The sequence below is a fragment of the Hipposideros armiger genome, unplaced genomic scaffold (genome assembly GCF_001890085.2).
Source record: "Hipposideros armiger isolate ML-2016 unplaced genomic scaffold, ASM189008v1 scaffold_274, whole genome shotgun sequence".
Lineage (NCBI taxonomy): Eukaryota > Metazoa > Chordata > Mammalia > Chiroptera > Hipposideridae > Hipposideros > Hipposideros armiger.
The window spans coordinates 84,714-108,916 of NW_017731624.1; the positions used below are offsets into that span (position 1 = coordinate 84,714).

Sequence of the window (24,203 nt, forward strand, 5' to 3'; positions counted from 1 at the left end):
ACTTTTCACATGTAATGTTCAGCACTCAATCAGAACTAACCAGTGTGCAAGAAAACCAAGAGAAAAACCAGAGCTAGAAACAGACCCACAGGAGATCCAGATAATAAATTGATCAGACACACATTTTAAATGATCATTAATGTTTGTTCAAAGAATTATGATAATATGGAGAAATTCACACAGAAATGGAAATTCTCAAACTGAAAACAATAAGTGACAGACAGTTGATTTTTGCTAATATTGATTGAGGGCCTGCTCTGTACATTCTAGTATGCTTGTCAGAGAACCGTACATGACGTGCGCCCTTCCTCTAGGAGCTCACTGATTAGTGGGGAAAACAAACGTGTAAAGAAGATGCTGAGAAGGAATAATCAGAAAGCTAGATGAAAAAAGGAGAGTGTGGTTATCATAGAAACAAAGGGAAGTGTGTTTTCAGGCAGAACAGCGAATTTTGTTAAATGCTGCTGCGAAGAAGACAGTGCAGTAAAGATGAAACAAACTCATTGGATTTGGTGAAATCATTAGTCACCCTGGCAGGAGTGATTTTAATGGCGAAGTGGCGCGAGATGGCAGTTGGTGAATGGGAAGTGAGGAAATGAAGATGATATAATAGACAATCTCTTCAGATTTTTGTTTCATTTTTAGAAAAATCTCTCTTCCTGGAAAAGAGAGCAACAAGATGGATGGTAACTAGAAGGAAGGTTTGGGGTCTAAGGAGATTTTTTTTATATGAGAGAGTTTTTTTTTTTCATGTTTAAAATCCAGGGTTTTTTTTATTGCTTTTTTTACATAGTTGTAATAACTGTGAGTGTGCTTATATATAATTATATCTTGCTCTTTTTCTTTTTTTTATTGTTAGTTTCAGGTGTACAGAACAATGCAATAGTTACCCTTTTCACCCTCACAAAGTAACAACCCCCCTCCCTCCCCATGTATTGCCCTCCCACCCCCCGATATCATGCTTATCTATTACAATTCCATTGAATCCGTTTGAGAGTTTTGAACATATTCAAATGCTGATGGAAATAAGAAGGCAGAGAAGAGGCTGACGATGCACTGCCTGGGGAGGGCATGTGTCACTTTCTGGGAGAAGGGAGGGTGTTGACTTGTCCTGTTGGGGAGCAGTGAGGCCTTCATTGACCGTGGAAGGTCGGGCCAAGTTATAGAGGATCTTGGAAAACTATTGGGTTGTTGGAAAAGTCATGACGCATTTTTGCAACGAAAAACAGAAAAAATACGTCATGACTTTTCCGACAATCCAATAAATAGGTGTACAGGCCAAATGCTGGGGACAGTGGGAGCCATTGAAAGCCCTTGAGCTGGGTGAACTAGGTGTTTCCAGGCGTTGATCCTCAGTGATGTTGTGCAGGAGGGAGTGGAGGCAGGGAGAGAGCCACTTGGTAGGCACAGAGTGAGGGGTTCGATCAGGAAATGGAAAGGAAGGGAAGCTGTTATTTCTGAGAAGACAAAGAACAAACCATCAAAGGGAAACACTTGATGTTTTATTGCTGACTAGCGTATTACACTAAAGGGTAGTCAAAGGTGATATCAGATGCATAGACCAAGGGTAGGCAAACTTATCTGTAAGGGCCAGATCATAAATTTTGTCATCATTGCTGGTTACTGCCACTGTGACAGCTACTCAACTCTGCTGAGATAGACAGTATGCATGATTGGTTGTAGCTGGATTTAGCTCACAGGCAGCAGTGTGACCTTCCCTGGGCTCGGGTAATAGCAGTGGGGCTGGTGGGAAGGAGACAGATTGGGGGCATCTTTGAAGGTAGATCCAACAAGATGTGCTGATTGGATGTGGGAGGAGGAAGGAAAAATCAGAGTCATGACATGATCAAGGTTTTAGGTGCTGGGTAAAGGTGAGGCCATTTGCTACTTTGAAGAAGTCTGGGGAAGGAGAAGATTTTGGAGAAGAACCAAATAGCTCTTCTTGAACCCATGAAATCAGAGATACTCAATGGCCCAAGGGAGGTGTCAAGTAGGCAGTGGGCTGTGGTTCTGGAGATCCGAGGGTGGGGTGGAGGCATAAATATAGCAGCCTGCCAGAGGGTAAATGGAATGCAAAGCTGTAGGGCTGGGAGGGGATTCCTTGGGAGTGAGTGTAGACAGGGGCGAGATCGGAGGGGTGCTCCAACATTGAGAGGCGTTGGCAGAGGAGGAAACAGAGCTGGGGGTTATGGGGGCAATGAGAAGGGCATGTGCACCAATGAAAGACCAGATATCCAATAAAGAAGGCCTATGTCAATATAACAATCTGTGTCAAATGCTGCCCAGAGGGACTGAGACTTAGGTAAATTCTTCATTTGGCTGGTGTCATGGGTTCAATTGTGTACCTTAAAAGACAGGTTGCAGCCCTAACTCTTTGCTCCCTAGAATGTGACTATTTGGAAATAGGGTTATTGCAGATGTCATTAGTTAAGATGAGGTCATACTGGAGTAGGGTGGACCCCTAATCCAATGCAACTGGTGCCCTTATAAGAAGAGGGAAATTTGGATACAAACACGCACAGAGGGAAGACGATGTGAAAACACCGGGAGGAGACGGCCGTGTGATGACAGAGGCCTAGATTGGAGTTATGCTGCCATGAGCCAAGAATGTGAGGGGCTACCAGAAACTGGAAGAGGCAAGGAAGGGTCCCCTATCAAAACTTTGAAGGGAACATAGACCTGCCAACACCTTGATGTTGGACTTCTAGCCTTCAGAATCGTGAGAGAAAAAAAGTTCTGTTGTTTTAAGCCATCTAACTGTGGGACTTGGTTACGGCAGACCTAGGAATTCATTGCAGGTGGTTGGAGAGATTCTGGAGTCCAGCCTAATGAGAGGATTGGAACGTTACTGTGGCTTTCTCAGCCAGACCAGATTCTGTGCTCACAGCTGCTTTATTTTCTTTCACACTGGTTTCTCTTTCAGTTTTTAAAAAATGTGATAAAAGATACACAACATAAAATTTACCTTTTTAACCATTTTTAGGTGTGCAGTTCAGTGGCATTAAGTACATTCATGTTGTTTTACAACCATCACCACCATCCACCTGAACTTTTTCATCTTCCCCAACTGAAGCTCATTGAATGCTAACTCCTTATTTTTACCCCCACCCCTACCCCCACCCCAGTCCCTGTCAACCACATGCTGCTTTCTGTCTCTTTGGCTTTGCCTACTCTAAGAATTTCATGTAAGTGGAATCAAATAATATTTAGCCTTTGGTATCTGGCTTATTTCACTTAACATAATGTTTTCGAATTTCAGTCATGTTACATACAGCATGTATCAGGATTTGCTTCCTTCTTAAGGCCGAATAATATTTCATTATATGTACATGACACATTTTGTTTATCCATTCATCCATCAGTGGACACTTGGGCTGCTTCCACCTCTTGGCTATTGTGAATAATTCTGCCACGACCATAGCTGTACAGGTATCTGTTCAAGTCCCTACTTTCAGTTCTTTTGAGTGGATACCCAGATGTGGGATTGCTGGATTCCTTTTCAGGTTTAGAAGACTTTTCCTGTTGGCTTTCTTTTGGTTTCTGCACATGCAGTGGACTTGGGACTGTTAAGCTGGTTGGGATCTTTTCTTCCAGGCTCCTCATTTAATAGAGGGGCCACTGAGGACCACAGCAGTTGATGCTTTGTCCAAGGTCCCATGGCCGGATGGTGAGAGAGCACGTGTCCTCGTTCAGATCTCAGCTATTTTTCACATGTGAAAAGGTGCGGGTTTAATTTATCTGGCTTCAGAAGTCTGCCCTCTAATCCGTGGGTGAAAGTTATCAGTTGGTGAACTTTAGCTTGAAATGAGGAGGGTTTTTCCAGAAGAGCTGTCCAGTAGGAGAGCCCCTGTTGCCTCAGGTGGTTCTTAGTTCAGGATGGACATGAAGATGTGTGTCTTCTTGCCATATCTTTAGTGCTTACTCTTGCTGCGCTTCTTTCATGTAAAACCCCAGCTGTTTAGCTGTTCTTGACACCTGGCTACATCATCCCCACCCCCCCAGTCATTCAGGACTTTGGTAAGACTTCTCATCCCAAGGTAATTTCTGTGTCTTCCCAGATGACACATCTGACTCACCATTCTCTGTCTTATCTCCATGGACTTTCACCTCCTTTCCACTTGTCATCCACTCTCGTGGCCACCTCGCTCTAAGTTTGTCATTACCTGGAACTAAATTATAAATCAGGGCATCTCACTCCCTACCACCGCCTCCTGCTCTCTAAGGCCCTCTCTCACCATTTTCAGAGAAAATGGAAGCTTTGACATGAAAACATCCTCAGCTTCCTGCCATTAGACGTGTCAGATGTCCCCATGGCAACACCAGCCTTTTCCTTCCCTTTTGATAAATGGAAGAGGCCCCCTCTCCTGACCAAAAGCTGGACCCCTTTGTATCTCACTTGTGTTCTAGGTACCCCCTCAGTCCTTGCTTGAAGGAACACCTCATCCCCCATTTTTCCCTCTGCATCTTCAACCCTTCTCTTTTCTGCGTGCTCTCTTCCTGTTAACATTTTAACACATTCGTCTCCACCAAACTGATCTTGCCCGTCACCAGTAAGTTCCCTGTTGCTAAATTAATTCTCCCTCGTCAGGGCTACTTGTCTTCTCTCTGACATCCAGTTCTCTCTTGACTTCTGGGACAGAGTCTCCTTGACAGACTCTTTCTCTTTTGTCCATCCCTGAGAAGTTGGGGTTCCCTTGGAGCTCTATCCTAGGCCACTTCCTTTTCTCATGCTTCACCTTCTCCCTAGATGATCTCATCTCCCCTTTTTTCAGCTTCCTCCCAGATGCCATCAACACCCAGGTCTTTATCTCCAACCCAGCCTTCTCTCCTGAGCTCCAGATCCATAAGCCCATCTGTGCCTTGAACTTGAACACTTAGAGGCCTGGCACGTGCCTCCGACACAACTTTTTCAAGGCTGAGCTCACTTTCCCTGTCTATCCCTGCTGTGACCGCTAGTTCAGTTAATGACACCACCATCCACCCTGTTACATCAGCCAGAAATCTAAGAGCCATTTTGAATCTCCTTCCCCCCATATCCTGTCAGTCACTGAGTCCCGTCAGCCCTACTTTCTTACATTTTCCTAAATCCTTCATCTCTGTGTCCACCCCTCTCGGGCAGTCGTCTGTCAGGTATTTCAGTTTGCTGCATTCGTTCCTACTCTCCTTTTACCCATTTCCACATAATCACAGGTGGCCTTTTTTGCCTGTCTGACTGTCATTTCCCTGAACAAAACCCTTCAAGTCCCTATGAAATAGCTCTACTTCTTTTAAAAAGCAAACCATGTTGGCTAACAAGGTTCACTTTCCCTCTGGCCCCTTGAACCGCCCCAGCTTCACTTCTAGACCGATCCTTACCATCCCGTGAGCACCAGGGACCCTGACTTCTCTTAGGTGTCATGTTCCATGGCTGCCTCAAACACATTCTGCTTTGAAGAGTCTTCCCTGGCAATCTCTCCCCACCCCCAAATCTGGCTAACTCCTAATGTGTTATTCCAGTCTCAGCTTAAACGTTATTTCCACCTAGAAGCCTCCTCTGATCCTTTAGGCTGAGTATTATTGCCAATATAAATCCATCTTCAAGAGCCAGATAGGTCAATGTGAAGTTTCCAGCAGACCACACACCCTGCCTAAAACATCCAGATTCTAAAAATGGGGGCTAGCCTAGCAGAGCACCAGCTGCACCCCGCCCTGGTCTATGTTGCTTGGTGGTGCATTCCCAGAGTAGCTACACTTTTCCTGGAATCAACTTGGGATATGGTAATTCCTTGCCTTAGTGCTACTTAGTTGATTCTTTATTTCTAGGATTAAGTTCCATGCAGGCAGAGACCATGCCTGTGTCATGTTCATCAGTGTACCCCTGGGACAGTGCCCAGCCCATAGTGGGTGCACAAAACACGTACATGGAAGGGATGAGAGAAATGAGGTGGCTTGTACGTCCTGTCCAGAATCAGACTTATCTCTAGAAGCATTCTGACTAGCGCTCAGGATGAGGGGATGAAAGTCATGGGGTTTATGTGGACAACTACCAATTCAGTTCTGATCCCAGAGTTCAAACCAGGAGACCCAAATCCCACCCCCAAAAAGTTACTCAGTGTAATATGTAAGTGTGTTTATCATCAGCATAGAGTTTATGGCAGTGGTATAATTAATGCTGTCATCTCTCCTCACCTACTTCTCTCATTTCTCCTTCTTTCTCCCTTTCTCTCCCACTCCATTTATTTTTCTGGTGGCTTCGAGTATCCCTACAGGAGTTTTTGGTGGAAATGTGGGTGCATTCAAGGAGACCAGCAGGTGGCGCTCTAGGACTTTTTTTTTTTTTAAGCTGAGCTAGGACTTTTTGATAACTAGCCTTTTTGGGGTGTTCTGTTCTTTGTTCATGTCTTTCTGAAACAGAAAAGCAGGTTTTTGAAAGACAGAAACACACACAAAAAAACAACAAGGCTGAGAAAATAAAATTAACAGAGCTGTCAAATCTTTCTCTTAAGTAGATATACAGAAACTTAGTTGGAGAGGTCCTCTGAGGCTGCCAGACCAGAGGTTTTCAAACCTTAGCATTATCTGTGTGAAAATAAAGGACCCTGAGCCCCATCCAGACCACTAGGTAGCAATCTGTGGGGTTAAGGCCAAGAATATGGTTTTCATCTGCCTCTCAGGAGATTCTGATTCTACTGGCCCAGCTTGGATTCCAGTGTAGATACCACTCATCTACACCAGTGTTTCCCAAACTCTGTGCACACCAATCACCTGGAGATCTTGTTGAACCACAGACGCAGATTCAGTAGGTCTGATGAGGCCTGCAGTCTACATTTCTAACAAGCTCCCAGGTGATACTGAAGTTGCTGGTCTGGGGACCACTCTTTGAAAAGTCAGAATCCAGAGCAGAGGTTGGCAAGCTATGACATACATGCTCCAGCCATATCCATCCAATCTCCTGTTTCTGCAAATAGTTTTATTGGAACATAGCCATGTCCGTTCTTTTCCATACTGCCTGTGTCTGCTTCTACTCTATGATAGAGCTGAATAGTTGTGACAGAGGCCATATGCCTCACAGACATATAGTGTCTGGCCCTTTGCAGGAAAAGGTTAGCCCACCCCTGATCTAGAGTTTTAAAGCTCTCCTACATGATCCATTGAAAGGGAGCTCCCTGCCTCACAGGACAATTCGTTCTATTTTCATAAAGATCTTTAGGAAAGTTTTTCCTTGCTTCCTTGTAACTTTGTTCTAGTTCTGTTGACAAGTGTCTTTTCCTTCTTCCACACACAAATGCTCTGCTTACCATCTTCTCCAGCTCTATCCTTATGTTAGGTCCCTCCCAGAATGTCACCCAGTACAAAGCCTGCTACCTTGGATGTCTTCCCTTGAGCACAGAATAGAATAGCATACCACCTTCTTCTCTGTCCTGTGTCAGCTGCTCATGGAATGCACTAGCCTTTCTGGGTAGCCCTTCATTCTTGACATCCATATTTGGAATTATCTTTAAGTGGGTTACTGTCTGGACAACATGCAGCCAAGAACAAACATCTTTTGTGTATCTTTTTATTTCGCTTCCCCAGTGCAATTTGCTCTTGGTTTACCTGCTTCCTACTTTCTGACCATCCCTTCCTATCTCTTCAACATTCTCTTTTTGCCTGACCCTTAAATGTTAGGAGTGTGTGTCCCTCCCTGGTCCTTTTATCTCCTCCTTCTACACATTCTTGGGTGATCTCAGCCATGCTCTTGGCTTCAACCATCTATATGCTATAAAATCCTGCATCGGAAGGCTGGCCATATTTTCTTCCTTTATTTTCCATTATCTACTATACATCTCCACCAGGATGTTCTTGACTATAGGTATTTCTCATCTTCTTAGGTCTGCCTTCCACCTCACTCCCCTCTGCTGTGATCTGTTCCTCCTTGTTTCATTATTTCAACTAATGTTACTACCACCCACACCCTTGCATAAGCTAAAAACCCAGAATTAGCCCCAGTTCTTTGTATTTTCCCATCCCTCACTTCCAAGTGGGCACTGAAATGTGTGTTTCCCCCTCTATGTAGATATCACATCTGTCTTCCTCTCTCCCCACTGGTGCTGCCTGGTTCAATGCTTTTTACTTCTCACCTCTTTGCTGCAGTAACTTCCTGCCTTGTCTCTCTCATCTCCAGTGTGTTTCCTTCTCTGCTATAGTAGTCTTTCTAAAATGGATTTTCGTCATGCCCTCCATCAGTGGCTTCCCATTTTGTTTACTGTGGGAAGCCGAAGGCTTCATAATTGGGTCCCTGCTGACTCTTTGTATGAGTTCCCAAGAACTGCCGTAACAAGTCACCAGAAACTCAGTAGCCTGAAACAACAGAAATTTCTTCTCTCATAGTTCTGGAGGGAAGTAGTCAGAAACCAAGATGCCAGCAGGGCTGGTTCCTCCTTGAGGGCTCAGGAGCATCATTGTGTGCCTCTCTTCTAGTTTCCAGTGATTGCCAGCAGCCCTTGGTGCTCCTTGGTTCGGAGATGCATTGTCACTCCAATGTCCGCCTCCGTCTTCACATGGCTTCTCCCCTGTGTATCTCTGTCTTCAGATGGCCTTCTTGGAGGGGTACCTAATTACATCTGCAAAGCCTGTACTTCCAGTGTCACATTCTGAGGTTCCACCAGGTTCCATGAGTTTTTTGGAGGATGCCATTCAAACTAGTACACCCTTCCAGCCCCAGCTCTGACTACTCCTCAACTTATTCCTTTACTTTGGTGCCCTGGATGGGTGAGAATTCACTAGGCAGACAAGGAGAAAAGATACCAACAGAGGAAAGATGATGTCTGAAGGGCCACAGAGAGGGTGAAATTTGAGCTGTCTCTTAATATAATAATGCTTTATTTTATGTTTTTTATGTGTTTCTTTCCCTTTTTTTTTTTTTGCGTCACTGTATTTTAAAACATAGCTCAGATGTTACCTCATTTACAAAGCCTTCCCTGACCTTCCCAAGGACATTGCTATTCCCTCAGTACTTAGTGCCTATGTGTCTTGTGACCATCACTTGTATGTCTTGATTGTTTAATTATTAGCTTGTGTTCTCACTCAGCTTATGTGGTCCTGGGGCAGACTCTTCATCTGTAAGGCCATGCTTCCAGCCCTCTGGCTGGCACCTAGCAGGTGCCCAGGAGATATTTTTAAATGAGTTTACCCATCTCGTTTAATCCCTTAAGACGTGATGACATACATTTGAGGGGAGGAGTCGTTCAGTCCTAATTGGACAGCTCTTTGCCTTAGATGAGGTGGAAAGGATTGAACATGGAGGGAGGTTATATTGGATCACCTCCAAGGTTCCTTCCATCTGGAAGTTCTATTATTCTAACTACAGCCCCTTCCAGAAAAAGTACAATTTTTTAAGGCAGATAGACTGAAAATTGTGCAATTGCTTGGTTCCACGTTGCTTTCAGAAGCTTCATTGCCATTAGAAGAACTCAGTGCTACCATGGACATCATGCAGAACAGGACAATCACAGCTTTGAGAGATACCGAGCACCTCACACCTAATTTGGAGGAGAAAGAGCTATGAAAAAAGCTGTTCCCATCCAGCAGATGCAGTCGTAAAACTCAGCTGTTTTCCCATGTTCCTTATTTGGATAAAAGGATTTTAAAGACTATAATTCAATGCTTTTTTGATTCCTATTTCAGGTGAATTGATTTTAATACCACCTTGCTACAGATTCACTGAAAGTCACCTTTTTATTTTTGATGGGGAAAAAGGAGGGGTTTAGCTGTGGAGAAAACCAGGAAATGGGGGCATTCAACTACAGATCCAAGGGGGTGATCAAGGTGCAAGGATATTTTTGGAGACAGCAAACACCCAGTATGTAATACTTTTAAACATTCATTTTTCTAATTACAGTAAGCTGTGCCTCACTGTTCATTGGTACTAATTATTATACCAAGAGGGCATGTTAAGAAAAATTGCCACAGACTGTAAACAGTCACTTTTTAATTCTGAAGAACAGTTTGAGGTAAAATGTTATTATTCAAATAGCTTTGAAACAAAAGTGACTTATAAAAATATTTCACAAGCCCAAGTTAGAAATAGTACCTTCTGTGATTCTCAAAGAAAATGCCCAGCCCCCTTGTTATGGAAACAGCACAAATTCTGTGTCATGCAGTTTCACTTTTATACAAATGGGCACCCTTCAGAGCAGGCAAGAATTGAAGGAACACTGTTTCTCCCTGCAACCAACTCTGAATTATGCAGCCAAGATTCAGCTAATCACAGCCTGCTGTGTGTGTCATTATACAGCAGCCCTTTGCAAATTGGGTTAATAATTTTCAGAAACCCCATCCCATGTCAGAACCACTAAGTGAAGCAGCTGCATTGGTGAGAGGGCTTTGCAAAGTTCAGAGCCATTTGTGCGATTTCTCTCTTTCCTCTGGGGCAGGGACTCCTAACATAGGATCCAAGACGACATCAGGGAGCTTGTGAACTGGGATAGGAAATAACGTGACAACTTTACTTTTTATGCACTTCTAACTAAAATTTCACATTAAAATTATATATACATACCAGGGGTGCCAAAAAATGTATACAAGTAGACACTTTGGTCAACGTTGGTCAAGCAGTAGTTCACCATAATCAGAAATGTCTGGACGCTGATGGTAACCACTTTGAGCACCTCTTGTAATTGCAGAAGTCAAACGTGACTTGTATTTATCTTTTGTTATCAGTATATATTGCGTATTACAATTTTAATACAGTTTTCCTTTCTTAAAATATGCATACATTTTTCGGCACTCCCAGTATATGTATATATATGTGTGTATATATACATATATATGTAAGCCACAATCCATAGTGGTATTAGTGTTACTTAGAATTTTGTCACACACACAGAAATCACAGATAACTTGGAATACTGTTTCCTTTTCACTACTTCAAAGTTACTATTATTAGACCATCTGTTAGGTCTATGAAACATGTTAATCAAGAATCACATAAAAATTTGTTTCTTAATATTTTAATAACTATATATCAATATAATGCATTTCCAGTGTGAATCTATAAGAAGTATTTTATGCATTTAAAAATATTATTCTCCATGAAAAACAAGGGAAGCCTCAGGAACTGTCACAGAACCAAGAAGACTAGGGAGATAGGACAACTAAGTGTAATGAATATCATGGCCTGGATCTTGGAACAGAAAGAAGACAATAATGGAGACACTGGAGAAATCCATGTAAAAACCTGGAGTTTAGTGCAAAATAATGTGCCAGTGATGGTTTCTTAGTCTTGACAAGTGCACCATGGAAATGGAAGATATTAAAACAGTAGGGAAACTGGATGAGAGGTACTCAAGAACATTCTGTAGCCTCTTTGCAGCGTTTCTGAACATCTAAATTTATAGTGAGAGTCCCGGTGTGGGGTCTGCTCCCTGTTCCCACAAATGTGTGAGGTGGGGGTTTTGTGTGAACTCAGGGCTCTGGTGGCCTCTTCCTGTTACAACTCTGAGGAACTATGGAAAGGAGGCAATCCGAAGGTAGAAAGTTTTCCAGAGAAGTGAAGTAATTTGCAGTGTATTATAGTGGAAAAGGCATGACTTCGGGCTCTGGACTTCTTCCCCCTTGTATAATGTGGCCAGGGTCACTGTGAGGACTCAGGATAACGTGCCCGCTAGGCAGCCCTTTCGTTGGTTTTAGCTGGTATGTGCTAATGCCTGTTCCATGCCAGGTACCATGCTAAGCATTGTTCATAAATTATCTAGTTTAATGTTCATAACACCTGTGATAACATGACCATTTAATGGATATGGAGACTGAGGGTCAGAGGTTCCATGACCTCACTGCCCGAGGCCACTAAGCTGAACTTAACTTCAGACCTGCACAGACTGTAGTTTGTGGTCTTCTGAAGCCTTCTCTCCAGGCTAAGCCTTTCCTGACGACCCGAAAGGTCTGGTAATAGGGTGCTCATTGCTCTCTCTGATTTCTGAACCCCGTCTCGTTTGTTTTGCACATACATCCATATCCAGATGCCCTCTCATGACATGTTGCCCATGTGGCTGGCTTCTCCAGACTTGAAGTCATTCAACTATAAAGTGAGGGCGTTGGGCTCTCCAGTCTGTCCCAACATGGAAGGTCTCTTCCTCATTCTGTGATTTCTAACTGCTTATTTCAGTTGTTTGATGGGATGATTACTGAAGCACTGAAGTAAATTTTTTTTTCTAATTTGTCTTAAGCATTTCTGTATAATTCTCCCAGACTCCAGAGAGGAAAAAACAAAACTAAACAAGAGCTCTAAGCCTGACCTTAAAACCATATCAATTAAAAAAAAAAAAAAGAACCCAGCGGAAGCCACTGTGACATATACTTCGTCCTTAGTTGGGATTTTGTTGCGGGATTACCCTGACGGACATGAGAGTAATTTTATTTTATTGTTTCCTTCTGTCATTGGAGAGGAGACACCATGTGTCACCATGTACTTGCCACTTATTTCCAATTCAAGTCTATTAAGGGTGGGGAGAAAAGTAGTTAGTGGTATCAGGTATTACCTGAGCAGGTGAATTTAGCCATAAGAAGTAGTTATTAGGTAATGAGCCTGATTTCCATAAGCGTCATGGCATACACATTTGTCTCCAAATGAGATAACTAGAGTAGTACTTAGCAAGATTAGGTGACTTCAATGGGGTGCCTTTGATCCCATGATTTGTTCTCTTGTTTTTCAGTTTTTCCCCTACATCCTGTTAATGTTTGCCATCCTCCTGTACCTGCCGTCCCTGTTCTGGCGTTTTGCAGCTGCTCCACATCTTTGCTCAGATTTGAAGTTCATCATGGAAGAGCTTGATAAAGTTTACAACCGCGCGATTAAAGCCGCAAGGAGCGTACGTGGCGTACGTGACGTGGACCTGAGAGATGGTGCCTGCCCAGGTCCGGGTGCTAATGAGAACGTAGGGCAAAGGTAACTTAATCCCCAGCAGGTACCTCATCAGGTTTTACACTACACATCCTTTGTCATTTTCCTGCCCTCCTGGGCTTGCAATTTCCATTGCCAGTAGATGGGGGGGAGGGGAGTGGGGGCGGTCATCTACCTGGCGACACTCTGTGGGAATCAGGAAGGCCTGCTCTCCCCAAATCTCACCCCTGCCTCTATACCCTAGCACCTGTTGTCACAAGAGTCCTTCCTTTGTTGAGTGAAACATCGCGGTCTCATGTTTTAAAATGCACTTCTAATAGGTAACAGGTTACGGTGCTAGGTGTGGCTTGCTTGCTATACCTTAATAGGGAAGCACAGTATTATGAGGCCATTGAACTCAGAGAACGAGTATGAGAAATGGGGAATGAGAAGGCAGTACCTTGCCTTTTTCACATTCTTCCTCTGGTCCTGGTTATCAACAACAGTAATAATAATATTAATAGCTTTCATTTTAAACATACTCACTATATCCCAGAAACCATATTGAGTTCTCTAAGTCTATTATGTCATTTAATCCTCAGAGCATCATTATCGACTAAGTGCATTTATTTATTGCACTCCCACCCATTTTTCAGATAAAAAAGCACTGAACTATAATTATCAATGGAAGAGCTGGGACTTGAACCAGATCTGTCAGCCCAGCATCCTGAGCCCACACACACCAAGATGTCTGCCTCCTGCCCCTTGCTTATAGGAAGCATGTATGTTCTAGTTCTTTTCTACTTTGTTCTGCACACTTGAGCAGAAAGTTGTAGTTTAAAAAAAAAAACCAGCAGAATGCAAACTATCGAATTTATTTAACAAAATTCACTAGATACTAGGTCTTGTTCTAAGAATTTACAAATATAACTCATTTAACTAGACCTTTTTTTAAATATTAAGGGGAAAGTGTTTTATAGTTCCTTTCCCTTCTCTTTTTTTTTAAACCTGATTTTATTCACTATTACGCAAATGAAATTATAGGTAGAGAAGTAAGGGAGGGAGGGCATTTGAGATTTTTAGTGTGATATTGTTGAATGTGTTTCCATCTTTAATATTTGATGATCTTGATAAAGATTTAAAATTTTTTTTTTTGGTTCAGTTTGTGGGAGATATCTGAAAGCTGCTTCAAGTACCCAATTGTGCAGCAGTACTTGAAGACAAAGATAAACTCTAAAAATTTAATCATCAAATACATCAGCTGCCGGGTGCTAACGCTCATCATTATATTGTCAGCATGCTTCTACCTGGGCTATTACTTTAGCCTTTCCACCCTCTCGGATGAGTTTGTCTGCAACATCAAATCAGGGATTCTGAGAAATGACAGCACCGTCCCTGATCGGTTTCAGTGCAAACTCATCGCAGTCGGCGTCTTCCAGTTGCTTAGTTTCATTAACTTCGTGGTATATGTCCTGCTGGTTCCTGTGGTTATCTACACGCTGTTTGTTCCATTCCGACAGACGACAGATGTTCTCAAATTGTATGAAATCCTGCCCACTTTTGATGTTCTGTGTTTCAAGACTGAAGGGTCCAACGACTTAAGACTCTACAATCTTTTCTTGGAGGAGAATATAAGTGAACTCAAGTCATACAAGTGTCTTAAGGTACTGGAGAATATTAAAAGCAGTGGTCAGAGCACTGATTCAATGACTCTCCTGACTAACCTTGGCATGATCAAGATGGATGTTGTCGATGGCAGAAGTCTCAGGCAGTCTGAGGTGATGGGACAGGAGCAGGAGAACCGGAAGGCAGAACTCAAAGGTAGGGTTAGCTTTCAGGTACTGGCTGAGTGGAACCCACAGAGTGCCTTTGCAGCCACCTTTTATGAATGATTGACAGTCTTTGCCTTGTCCACCATTGGGCATTAAACCATCTTCTTAGTGTGGTCTCAAGTGAAACCATTCAGTAGTGGGAGAGAGAAGGAAATAATTGGGACTGCCCCAAATTTACAAAGCAGGAAAGTGTCTGTACTTTTTCTAGACTATTCTCACTTCTCGTTCTCCTTCTGTCTCATACTCTGCCTGTTCCTCAAGCATTCCTCCTTACTGTCATTCTTGCTTATTTTTGTCTTGGTTTACTGGCTTTTCTCCCTGTACCTTTGACCCCCTTGTCTGTTGTTCTGTCTCTTTCAAAAGAACTGAAAGTTTATTGATTTAATTGTTGCCCTGACCTAACGTCACTGTGCTCTGAAATTTGGCTAAGAAGCAATACCTGACAAGGCAAAGACCATGAAAGCAGAAGAGAAGTCGATTCATGTTGATGGTTCCTGTTGTGTGACTTCTGTCATAAATATTTGTTTTCCATTTTGACAGATTTGAAAGTACACAGTGAAGCTGAAGCAAATAGTGGAGAGAAGAATGCTCGACAGAGACTTCTGGATTCTTCTTGCTCATGAGTTTTTTCTTGAACATCAGCTCCGTGACTTCTGTGACACGGAATTCATTTTGACTTAAGCATCTCTGTCAGATTTCAGCTGGTTCACGGTAAAGGGTTCCTGGTAGAGATACTGAGCACACCTTATTGAATCCCTAATGAAAATGGTCAACAAAACGTTTTGGGAAAATTGTTCATGAACTTCCTTCGAGAAGCAATACGGCTATAAGTAAATCACAACAAATATAGATGTGTAAGTCCTCATCAAATGAAAAGTGGAAAAACTGATCAAAGTAAGAGTCGTAGCCCTTTCAGTGCCTCAAAGAAACACCTTTCTGTACAGATGATGAGAGCCAGAGCTACTGAAAAGCAAGGACTTCAGGAGATTTTCAAATTTTGTTTATGAAATAATAATAAACGTGTCAGGATACAATTTAATATGAGTGTTCTACGTGCCCTAATGACTGTTGGACAAGAAAAGCATTCACTGGACCTGCTCTTGCCATTGACCTAAATTGGGAATGATGCTGGTGCCTGGGTTCTTGCACACCCTGGCTCTCTTTACACTGCTACTTGTCAACCTTGGCTACCTGGAGTCCTCTCGCCACTATTTGTTGTACTCTGCTAGGACGGGCGCAGGCCCAAGCATGCCCTGACTGAAAGCTTACTGAAGATAGAGTATAAAGGATATTTCTCTGTGACTTCTATATAGGCAAGAATGCTTCTAAAAGAGCCCAATGGGGAACTCTGAACATACGGAACAGGTTAATTCAGTCACTTTCTAAGGGGTTTTCTTCAGAGCGTTCCTCTGTTATCAAAAGCGTTTGAAACAGGATGTTACTTAAATTTACCCAACGCAGAATACTTAAAATAAGGAATATTTTGCCTATTGTGATCAGAACATGAAAATGACATCTGTCATATGGTGTGCTTGGAGTCAGAACAACTTAGCAGTTTATTTTATTTATATTTAAGTACATCTTTTAAAAATTCATTTAAATTTAGAATCATATGATATTAGAATTGAAGCCATTTGGGAGGAACATTCTAGCACTGATGAGGAATTATAGAATAAGTGTCACAAATGAGTATATAATACAATACCTAAGCATTATTTCATAAACATTTAAGGCTGATTCAGATTATATGAAAGCTTTTCCCAGTCCTGACCAGGTAAATACATCATAACTGCGTTTACATTTTATACACAGTTCTTTAAAATGACATCTGTGGACCTCTCCAATTTTATTCTTAGAAAGTGAACACATCGCTCAAGTGAGTAATCCTCAGGCACCTCAAAGTTTACATATGGCTCTTATGGACAGCCGTAGACCTGATCTAATGACTGTTCAGGGAAGAACAAACGTTTTATAAGCTGCTCTCTGCTTTTCAGAATATTCACAAAAGCAGATTTTACTTGTGCTTCTGCGATGGTTTCTGAGTTGGAGAGCTAATGATCAATATCAAGGATATAAACAGTGCTTTAACTTATTCTTATTGCGTATTTATTGCTGTTGAATCATAGTAGAGATGACAATAACCTAAATAATCGATTTTGCTACATGTTTATATCACTGTACCTGAGATATTCCATCACAGTGCTCTATACTTGTTACTTTTTATCATTTGAAAAGACTTGAAATATTTTTCTATGATATACTTTTTTTTTTTTTCTTTTTCAAAAAGCCTCATCTTCTCTATAGACTGCCCCTAGTTTGTATTTTGAAGTGGTAGAAGTAGATACATTATTTAGGAGACCAGGAACTCCTAAGTCCTGTCATGTGTAATCCTTTCATCAGAGTTATAATTGGAGTCCTTGATCTCAGTTCATTTCTCCATTCCCACACTCTGAGCTCCGACAGGGCCTGTGATGTCCCGGTTGTCACACTAGTCACTGGCTCTGTGGTTATGAAGGCGGGTCCCCATCTTTGAGGAGTGCAGAGTCTAGTAAAAGACAGCGAAGACAGGCAGGTGCCAAGAAAAAGAATACCCATAATAAAGGCCCTTCCAGAAAGCTCACAGCAAATTCTCTGTTTTCCTGGGAGATACCATGTTGTTTTTTCTCTTTCCCGTAGTTTCTCGTTACAGTTTTTCCCAGAGGCTCTTTAGCCACATGTCCCCCAGGAGGAAGCTTGGGCAAAACCATAACATAGATGGTGATTCTGAACAGTAAGAGCTCCAATTGCCTTTCGTATCTTACCTGGCAGGGAGTGGGAAGGAAAAGCACGCGGGGCACGCAGAGCTGCCCGAGAATAGCTGTCATGCCAGGAATAGGCTGATGTGGTTGCCTGGTCATATATTTTGGCTTGGAAAAAAGTGTCATTAGGAAAGTTAACCTATCCATCCATTGTGAGTTGCTGGCTTGGAGGACTGCTTCTGAGGAGCCAGATTCTCAAGGATGAGGAGTCATTCATTGGTTTTTAGAGAGGCACAGACCGATCCTAAATGAACCCCCGCCACTCCCCCCTCCCTTCCCCCACAGTACTGCTTGACTTTATCTCTGGCCGGTGTCTTCCTAGTAAACCACCACGAGACCTCAAAACCAGACCCATAACACTAGGGTTGCATCTGGGACCGGGACCCAGCTGAATGCAGTGTCCAGCTGTGCATATGATTTTACCAAGGGACCGGTAGAGACCCTCCAGTGCAGAGGCCCTTAAACTTTTGGGAGGCTATAAACGCCCTTACAAATATTTTTTGAAAGCTATGGACCTTCTCTTCTGATGTAAACACAACACTAAAGACACCTTCAGGGGTCATCATAGTCCACGCACCCAAGGTCAAGCCGCGCAGCAGAGAATGGAGGCTCCTGATGCTTTTATGGAAAGCTGCTGCTTCCACAGTAAGTTGCGTGGAGTGTAACTTCTGAATAACTGACTTCATTTTCTAGAGTTGGACTGGAAACGTCAATTAAGAGAGCAGGCGGCGGTAGCCTGGAGTGATCAAGCAGTTGGTATTGACCACTGTTCTCTCTCAGGCCACTAGGTGTGATCTTATTCCAGATCCAAATCATTGTCCCTGTGCAACCTCACTGGAATGTGAGGAGGGTGGCATAACACTTGTAAAGTGCTTCGTCCTACTTTGGAGTTGTATTGTGAGAAAGCTAGATACTTCCAGTTGGATGGCGGGTCTTGTTGCACGTTCATGCTTCATTGGTGGAAACTACCTAATCACTGAGTTTCCTCTCCTATTCAAGAATGAGCCAAGATGGGATGGGGAGCAGGGCACTGTGGGCCTTGTTCCTGGGAGAATTAGCTTGGCTCTTAGAGGCAAATCGTTGCACACCTTTTAAATACGTCCATGTTTGGTTTATTTCACTATTGTTAGTCCAGGGTCAACAGAAGATCCATGCAGGTGGGAGTTTTTATCTACTGCTGTACCTCAAGCTCCTAAAACAATGACTGGCATTTAATAGGCATTCTTAAATATTTGTTGAATGCATGAACACACTGTTATGATAAATCCTAGTTTGTTGGCAAACAATAAATCCTAGCTTTATTTGATTTTAAAAGGCAGATGATTCTCCACAGGAGATGGGAGGGGAGTCTTATTTAGTGTCTTGGTAAAGACAGGACTATTTCTGCAGATGAACAGATTTCCACATGTAAGTAGTGACAGTTCTGAGCTTTATGTTGTGGAGTAAGTCATGACCACTTTCTAAGTTCAATACAAGTTCAGTGTTTCCTCACAATGATTAGGGAAATTGATGTGTTAAAGGTCGTGGACTTGGTAATTTCCCAGAATAACCTCTTGAAAAAAGGATGTTGATTGAAATGTGCAATTATCAGTAATTGAGGTTTCGTCTGAGGGCACTGAGATGAAATAGCTCCTTCTCAGTATTCATTGGCATTTTTTGGCCCTATTTTTCACAAGTAAAGTGAAACCTTTTTAAAAAGGTTGGCAAAGATGATATTGTGTCATTTGTGGAATATAGTAGATGTTAATCCGTGATTGGTTTGTCTTGCCTGCCTTTAAATGAAATGTATTGTGTTCTGTGTTCTCTTTTTAGCTGTAAAAATACTTTGTCACTTAAACTATGTGGTTTGAATAGTAATTGTTATTTAAGTTCCTGAAAGTTATGAAAGCTTCTCATGCCTTGGGTGCTTTCCCCTTGCCCACCAGAAGAGGAAAATTCTTGTGAAATCTACAATGTCACAAGTGTCTCCTGCAAAAACTGAAGCCATCAGCTCCTCTATAACAAGTTGGCTTTCTAAAAGCATGATAATTACAATTTAATGGTATTCTGTAAAGTGGTGCTTCTAAGTGTAATTTAAGTTCCTTTTAATATCTAAATTTCTTCAAAACTTTTAAAGAAAAATATGTATGTTCTTTTTGCTGTGTCATTTGGTAAGAATGATTGGTTTCTAGTGCTTAGAAATCAAAGGATGAGAACATATGGTTTAGAAAATGAGCCTTAAAAGCAGCTCAAGAACCTTGACAGCTCTGCATTTTGGAGGCTATCACTATTACATTTCATATTTTCATGTAAGTCACTTGTCCAAGATCTGCATTCTGATCATGCCAACTTTGATTGAGGAGGAATGAAAGGCTGAAGATCAAGGCTGTGGTGTTCATAGATAAAGGCAAAACAGTATTTTGTTTCACACTGTTATGTCCACCTAAATAAAACTTCTCTGAGTAATGAAAAATGTCTTCATATTTTTTGCCTTCTCCTCAGGGAAGATGTAACAGAAGATGAGCCCTGAAATAACTTGAGGCTCATTCCTTTCTGCTGGATGCATAAAATTCAGTAGGCTACATAGTACTTAGTAAAACCCAACTGGCAGTAAAGAAAGGAAGAAGGCCTTGATTAAAGGGCCCACAGATTCTGGAATTTCTAAAGCAGAAATCACATACTTTCTGATTGGGGATTGTTTGCCAGAACTTGGAGAGAAAGCAATAGAGACTACATGCTGCTAAATATAGGTTGGCCTGCCCACCTCTCTCCAGGTCAATTAACACAATTGAGTATTGTGGGTAATAAATCAGAGCCATTAGAAATCTTAGTACAGTGCTTGCCATAGAGTGAGCACTCCATACATGCTGGCTGTGATTCTCATGGCGCCCCAGGAACTGTGGAAGTCGTATTCATTTTCTATTGTTCCGTAACAAATTACCGCTACCTTAGCAGCACACATTATCTTGCAAGTTTTCCTGGGTTAGGAGTCTGGACATGGCTGAGCTGGGTCCTCTGCTCAGGGTCTGACAAGGCTCCAGTCAAAGTGTGGACAGACTACATTCTTCTCAGAGGCTCCACGGGGGAAGAAGCTGCTCTCAAGCGCCATCAGGTTGTTGGCAGAATTCATTTTCTTGTGATTGTTCGACTTTCTACTGAGTGTTGGCTGGTGGCTGCCCACAGTTCCTTGCCACATGGGTTTCTCTAACATGACTGCTTATGTCATCAAGCCCATAAGGATTGTCTCTCACCTCAGGGAAGGCCTGGTCCCTCTTTTCAGGGTTTTGACCTGATTAAGTCAGGACACTCCCTTTTGCTTAATTCAAAATCAACTGCTTTGGGAACTTAATCACATCTGTGAAATCTCTTTACCTTTGCCATATTCTGTTGCCAGAAGCAAGTCACAGGCTCCACCCAGACTTGGGGGGAGGAGATTACACAGGGCATGAACATCAGGAGAATCATGGGGGCCACCTTATGGTCTGCCTGCCATAGAAGTTGTCCTAAATCCCAACCTCTCTGTCTATGGGCCTGTAGTTGAACCTCTTCAACATCCTTCTGAGGCCTCTCTACATTCCCAGTTTTATCTTTCAGGCTCTGCTCACTTCTTTGCGGAATTGCTCTAGTAGTGTCACATGTCTAACCCATTTTCCACATTCCTGTGAGTGGCCCTTTTTGAATGCAAATCTGATTATGCTAAGCCTCCCTACCCTCCACACCCACCATTTTAAATCCCTCCAGACTCTTCATGGACTTAAGGATAAAGAATAAACTTGTGGTTGAGACCACACAAAGCCCTACCTCCTGCCCACTACTTTAGTCTCATCCCCTATGGGTTTAGGAACCAACCCTTATGACCTCATTTACCCTTAATTACCTCCTAAAGACCCGATCTCCAAATACAGCCACATTGGGGGGCAGGACTTCAACATACGAATTTTGCAGGGGGACACAGTTTAGTCCATAGTTGGGGCTACACCCAAGAGAATTGAAAGAGGATCTAGAAGAGATATTTGTACACCCATGTTTATAGCACCATTATTCACAATAGCCAAAATGTGGAAGCAACCCAAATGTCCATTGGTGGATGAATAAAGAAAGAAAATGTGGTCCATATACACTGTCCTTAAAAAGGAAGGAAATTCTGACATGACAACATGGATGAACCTTCAGGACATTATGCTCAGTAAAATAGGCCAGTCCCCAAAACAAAACAAAAACCATACCAAATAAGTATGATTCCACTTTATGTAAGGCTTCTAGAGCAGTGAAATTCAGAGACAGAAAGTAGGATGGTGGTTGCCAGGGGCTGGGGAGAGGTGGACACCGGAGTGGTGTTTAATGGGGTTAGAGTTCAGTTTTGCAAAATGAAAAAACTTATGGACATTTGGTGCACAACAATGTGAATATACTAAATACTACTAAACTGTACACTTTAAAATAGTTACAATGGTAAATTTTGTGTTATGTACTTTACCTCAATAGAAAAACAAAGCTCCAGCATCTCCTGCAGGAAGCTGTCTCTGACCTCCCCTCTCCCTCTACCCCAATTCAGATATTTCTCCTGTGCTGCTGATAGCGCACTGCCTCAGCGCTTAGTGCGCAGGAGTAGTGCAGTGGTGTTCTTGTCTGTCTCCCACCAGCTAGTGAGGCCCTCAAAGGTGGGGGTGGTGGTGACTTCCTCATCCCTGTATCCTCAGAACCTGTCCCACAGCCAGACACCCAGACCCTAAGGAATTATTCATAGGGGACCCTCATGTCCTCCATGACTATCTTCCAAGAATGCCCCGTGTGGCTAGGAGGATTGGATACCATCAGTCTCCACCACTGCTCCCTCCATTTTGCCTAATTCAAGGTAGCCAAGTACAAGGCATCCTCCACTTCATTCTCCCATTTTAGTGACTGAAGACTTAACCGGGGGCCTTTCGAAACACTTCTAAAGAGCTTTCCTGGTTGCTGGTTTCTTCACCAGCATTCATACTGAGTGTACATCTGAGTAGCCTCACTTCATTTTCTAGGGGTTCTAACATACGTCACCTTATTTGAGCCCTGCAGTCAGGTGTGGTATTCATTTGAAACACTGGTGCCATTGTAGTAAGAAGAAAACAGTGACGCCTTTTTATGTTTACAATTTGTGCCCAGTCAAGAAAGAAGCTTAGTCTATGATGCTCCCCCTACACCACCAACCATGCCCACCCCCACCCCCACAGGGGTGAGGGGAGTGGGTAGGGAGAGACCCTGACTGGAGGCTGCTGACCTGGGCCAGCAGCTCTATACTCCCCTTCTTGGATGTGCAGTGAAAAAAGAGAAGAAACAAAATAAAGGCTCTTTCATGATACACGCACGAGGCTGCAGACTGACCCCTCAGGGAACAGAGAAGCAAATCAAGTGTGGAGAATAAAGGAAAATCAAAATACGTTTTCCAAGAGCCCTGTTCCACTGTTTCAATATGTCTTTTCTTAGACACAAGGAAAAAAAAATCAAGAGAAGCTAAAGTGCTATCAAAAATCACTTCCAAGTCCCCAGAAATGTAATTCTCATTTCAGGAAGCAAAGAGTCCAATAGAACCTGCACTTCCATGGAAACTTCAGGAATATTAAATGAAATACTCTGATGGAAATTTCAGAGGTAAAGGGACCGTAAAGATTTTAATACTCAATGCATTTATTCATTTTGAATATCAAAACTGCCTGTTACAAAGGAAGAATTGTTGAATATAGAGGCCCTTGAGGCTCTTTACAATCTTTCCAAGTACTTTATAAACAATAGCATCCCTTGAGATAAGGGAGGTTTCGTTTAAGAAAAGAGAATAGAAATTGCCCCAAACTAAGGCTGCTACAAAAAGGAGCAGAAAAAAAGAGCAAGCATTAAACAGACAAAGGATGGCCTAGACAGGCTAGCCAATAGCCAATGATGAAGGCCACATAAGTAATTTAAAGTCTTCTGGCCACATAAAAAGGATAAAATGAAACAGATGAAATTAATGTTAAGACAGGTAATTATTTAAACTAACCTAATATATCCAAAATATTATTATTTCAACATGCAACCAATACAAGTAGTAATGCGATTTGTACATTTTTTGTACTAAGTCTTTGACCCAGCATGGATTTTATACTTACAGCCCATCTCATTGCAGACTAGCCTTGTTTAAAGCGTTCGGTACTATGACGAAGGAAGCAAGGATATATAATGGCATGAAGACAGTCTCTTCAAAGTGATGTTGGCAAAGCTGGACAGATACATGCCAAAAAAATGAAATTGGACCACTTCCTTGCACCATATACAAAGATAAACTCAAAATGGATTTAAGACTTAAAAGTTAAACCTGAAGCCATAAAACTCTTAGAAAAGAACATCGGCAGTAAACTCTCTGACATCACTCTTAGCAATATCTTTTTGGATATATCTCCTCAAGCAAGGAAATAAAAGAAAAAATAAACAATGGGACTACATCAAACTAAAAAGTTTTTGCACAGCAAACTATCGACAAAATGAAAAGACAACCTACTAAAAGTGAGAAGATATTCACAAATGATACATCCCGACATGGGGTTGATGTCCAAAATATATAAGGAGCTCATACAACTTAACACCTAAAAAACAAACAATTCAATTAAAAATGGGATAGGACCTGAATAGTCATTTCTCCCATGAGGACATACAGATAGCTGACAGACATATGAAAAGATACTCAATATGACTAATCAGGGAAATACAAATTAAAACCACAATGAGATATTACCTCACACCTGT

The 24,203-nt window shown here is 42.2% G+C and overlaps 1 protein-coding gene across 1 annotated transcript in view; it reads left to right on the forward strand.

Moving 5' to 3' along the window:
• The window catches only part of PANX1 (pannexin 1), a 44,573-nt gene extending 24,669 nt beyond the window's left edge, over positions 1-19,904 (forward strand). The window contains exons 3-5 of the mRNA XM_019657172.1: positions 12,672-12,904; positions 14,001-14,659; positions 15,211-19,904. Coding sequence (XP_019512717.1) covers positions 12,672-12,904; positions 14,001-14,659; positions 15,211-15,293 — 975 coding nt within the window. The 3' untranslated portion in view covers positions 15,294-19,904. The remainder of the gene's footprint in view (positions 1-12,671; positions 12,905-14,000; positions 14,660-15,210) is intronic.
• The last annotated feature ends 4,299 nt before the right edge of the window (positions 19,905-24,203 follow it).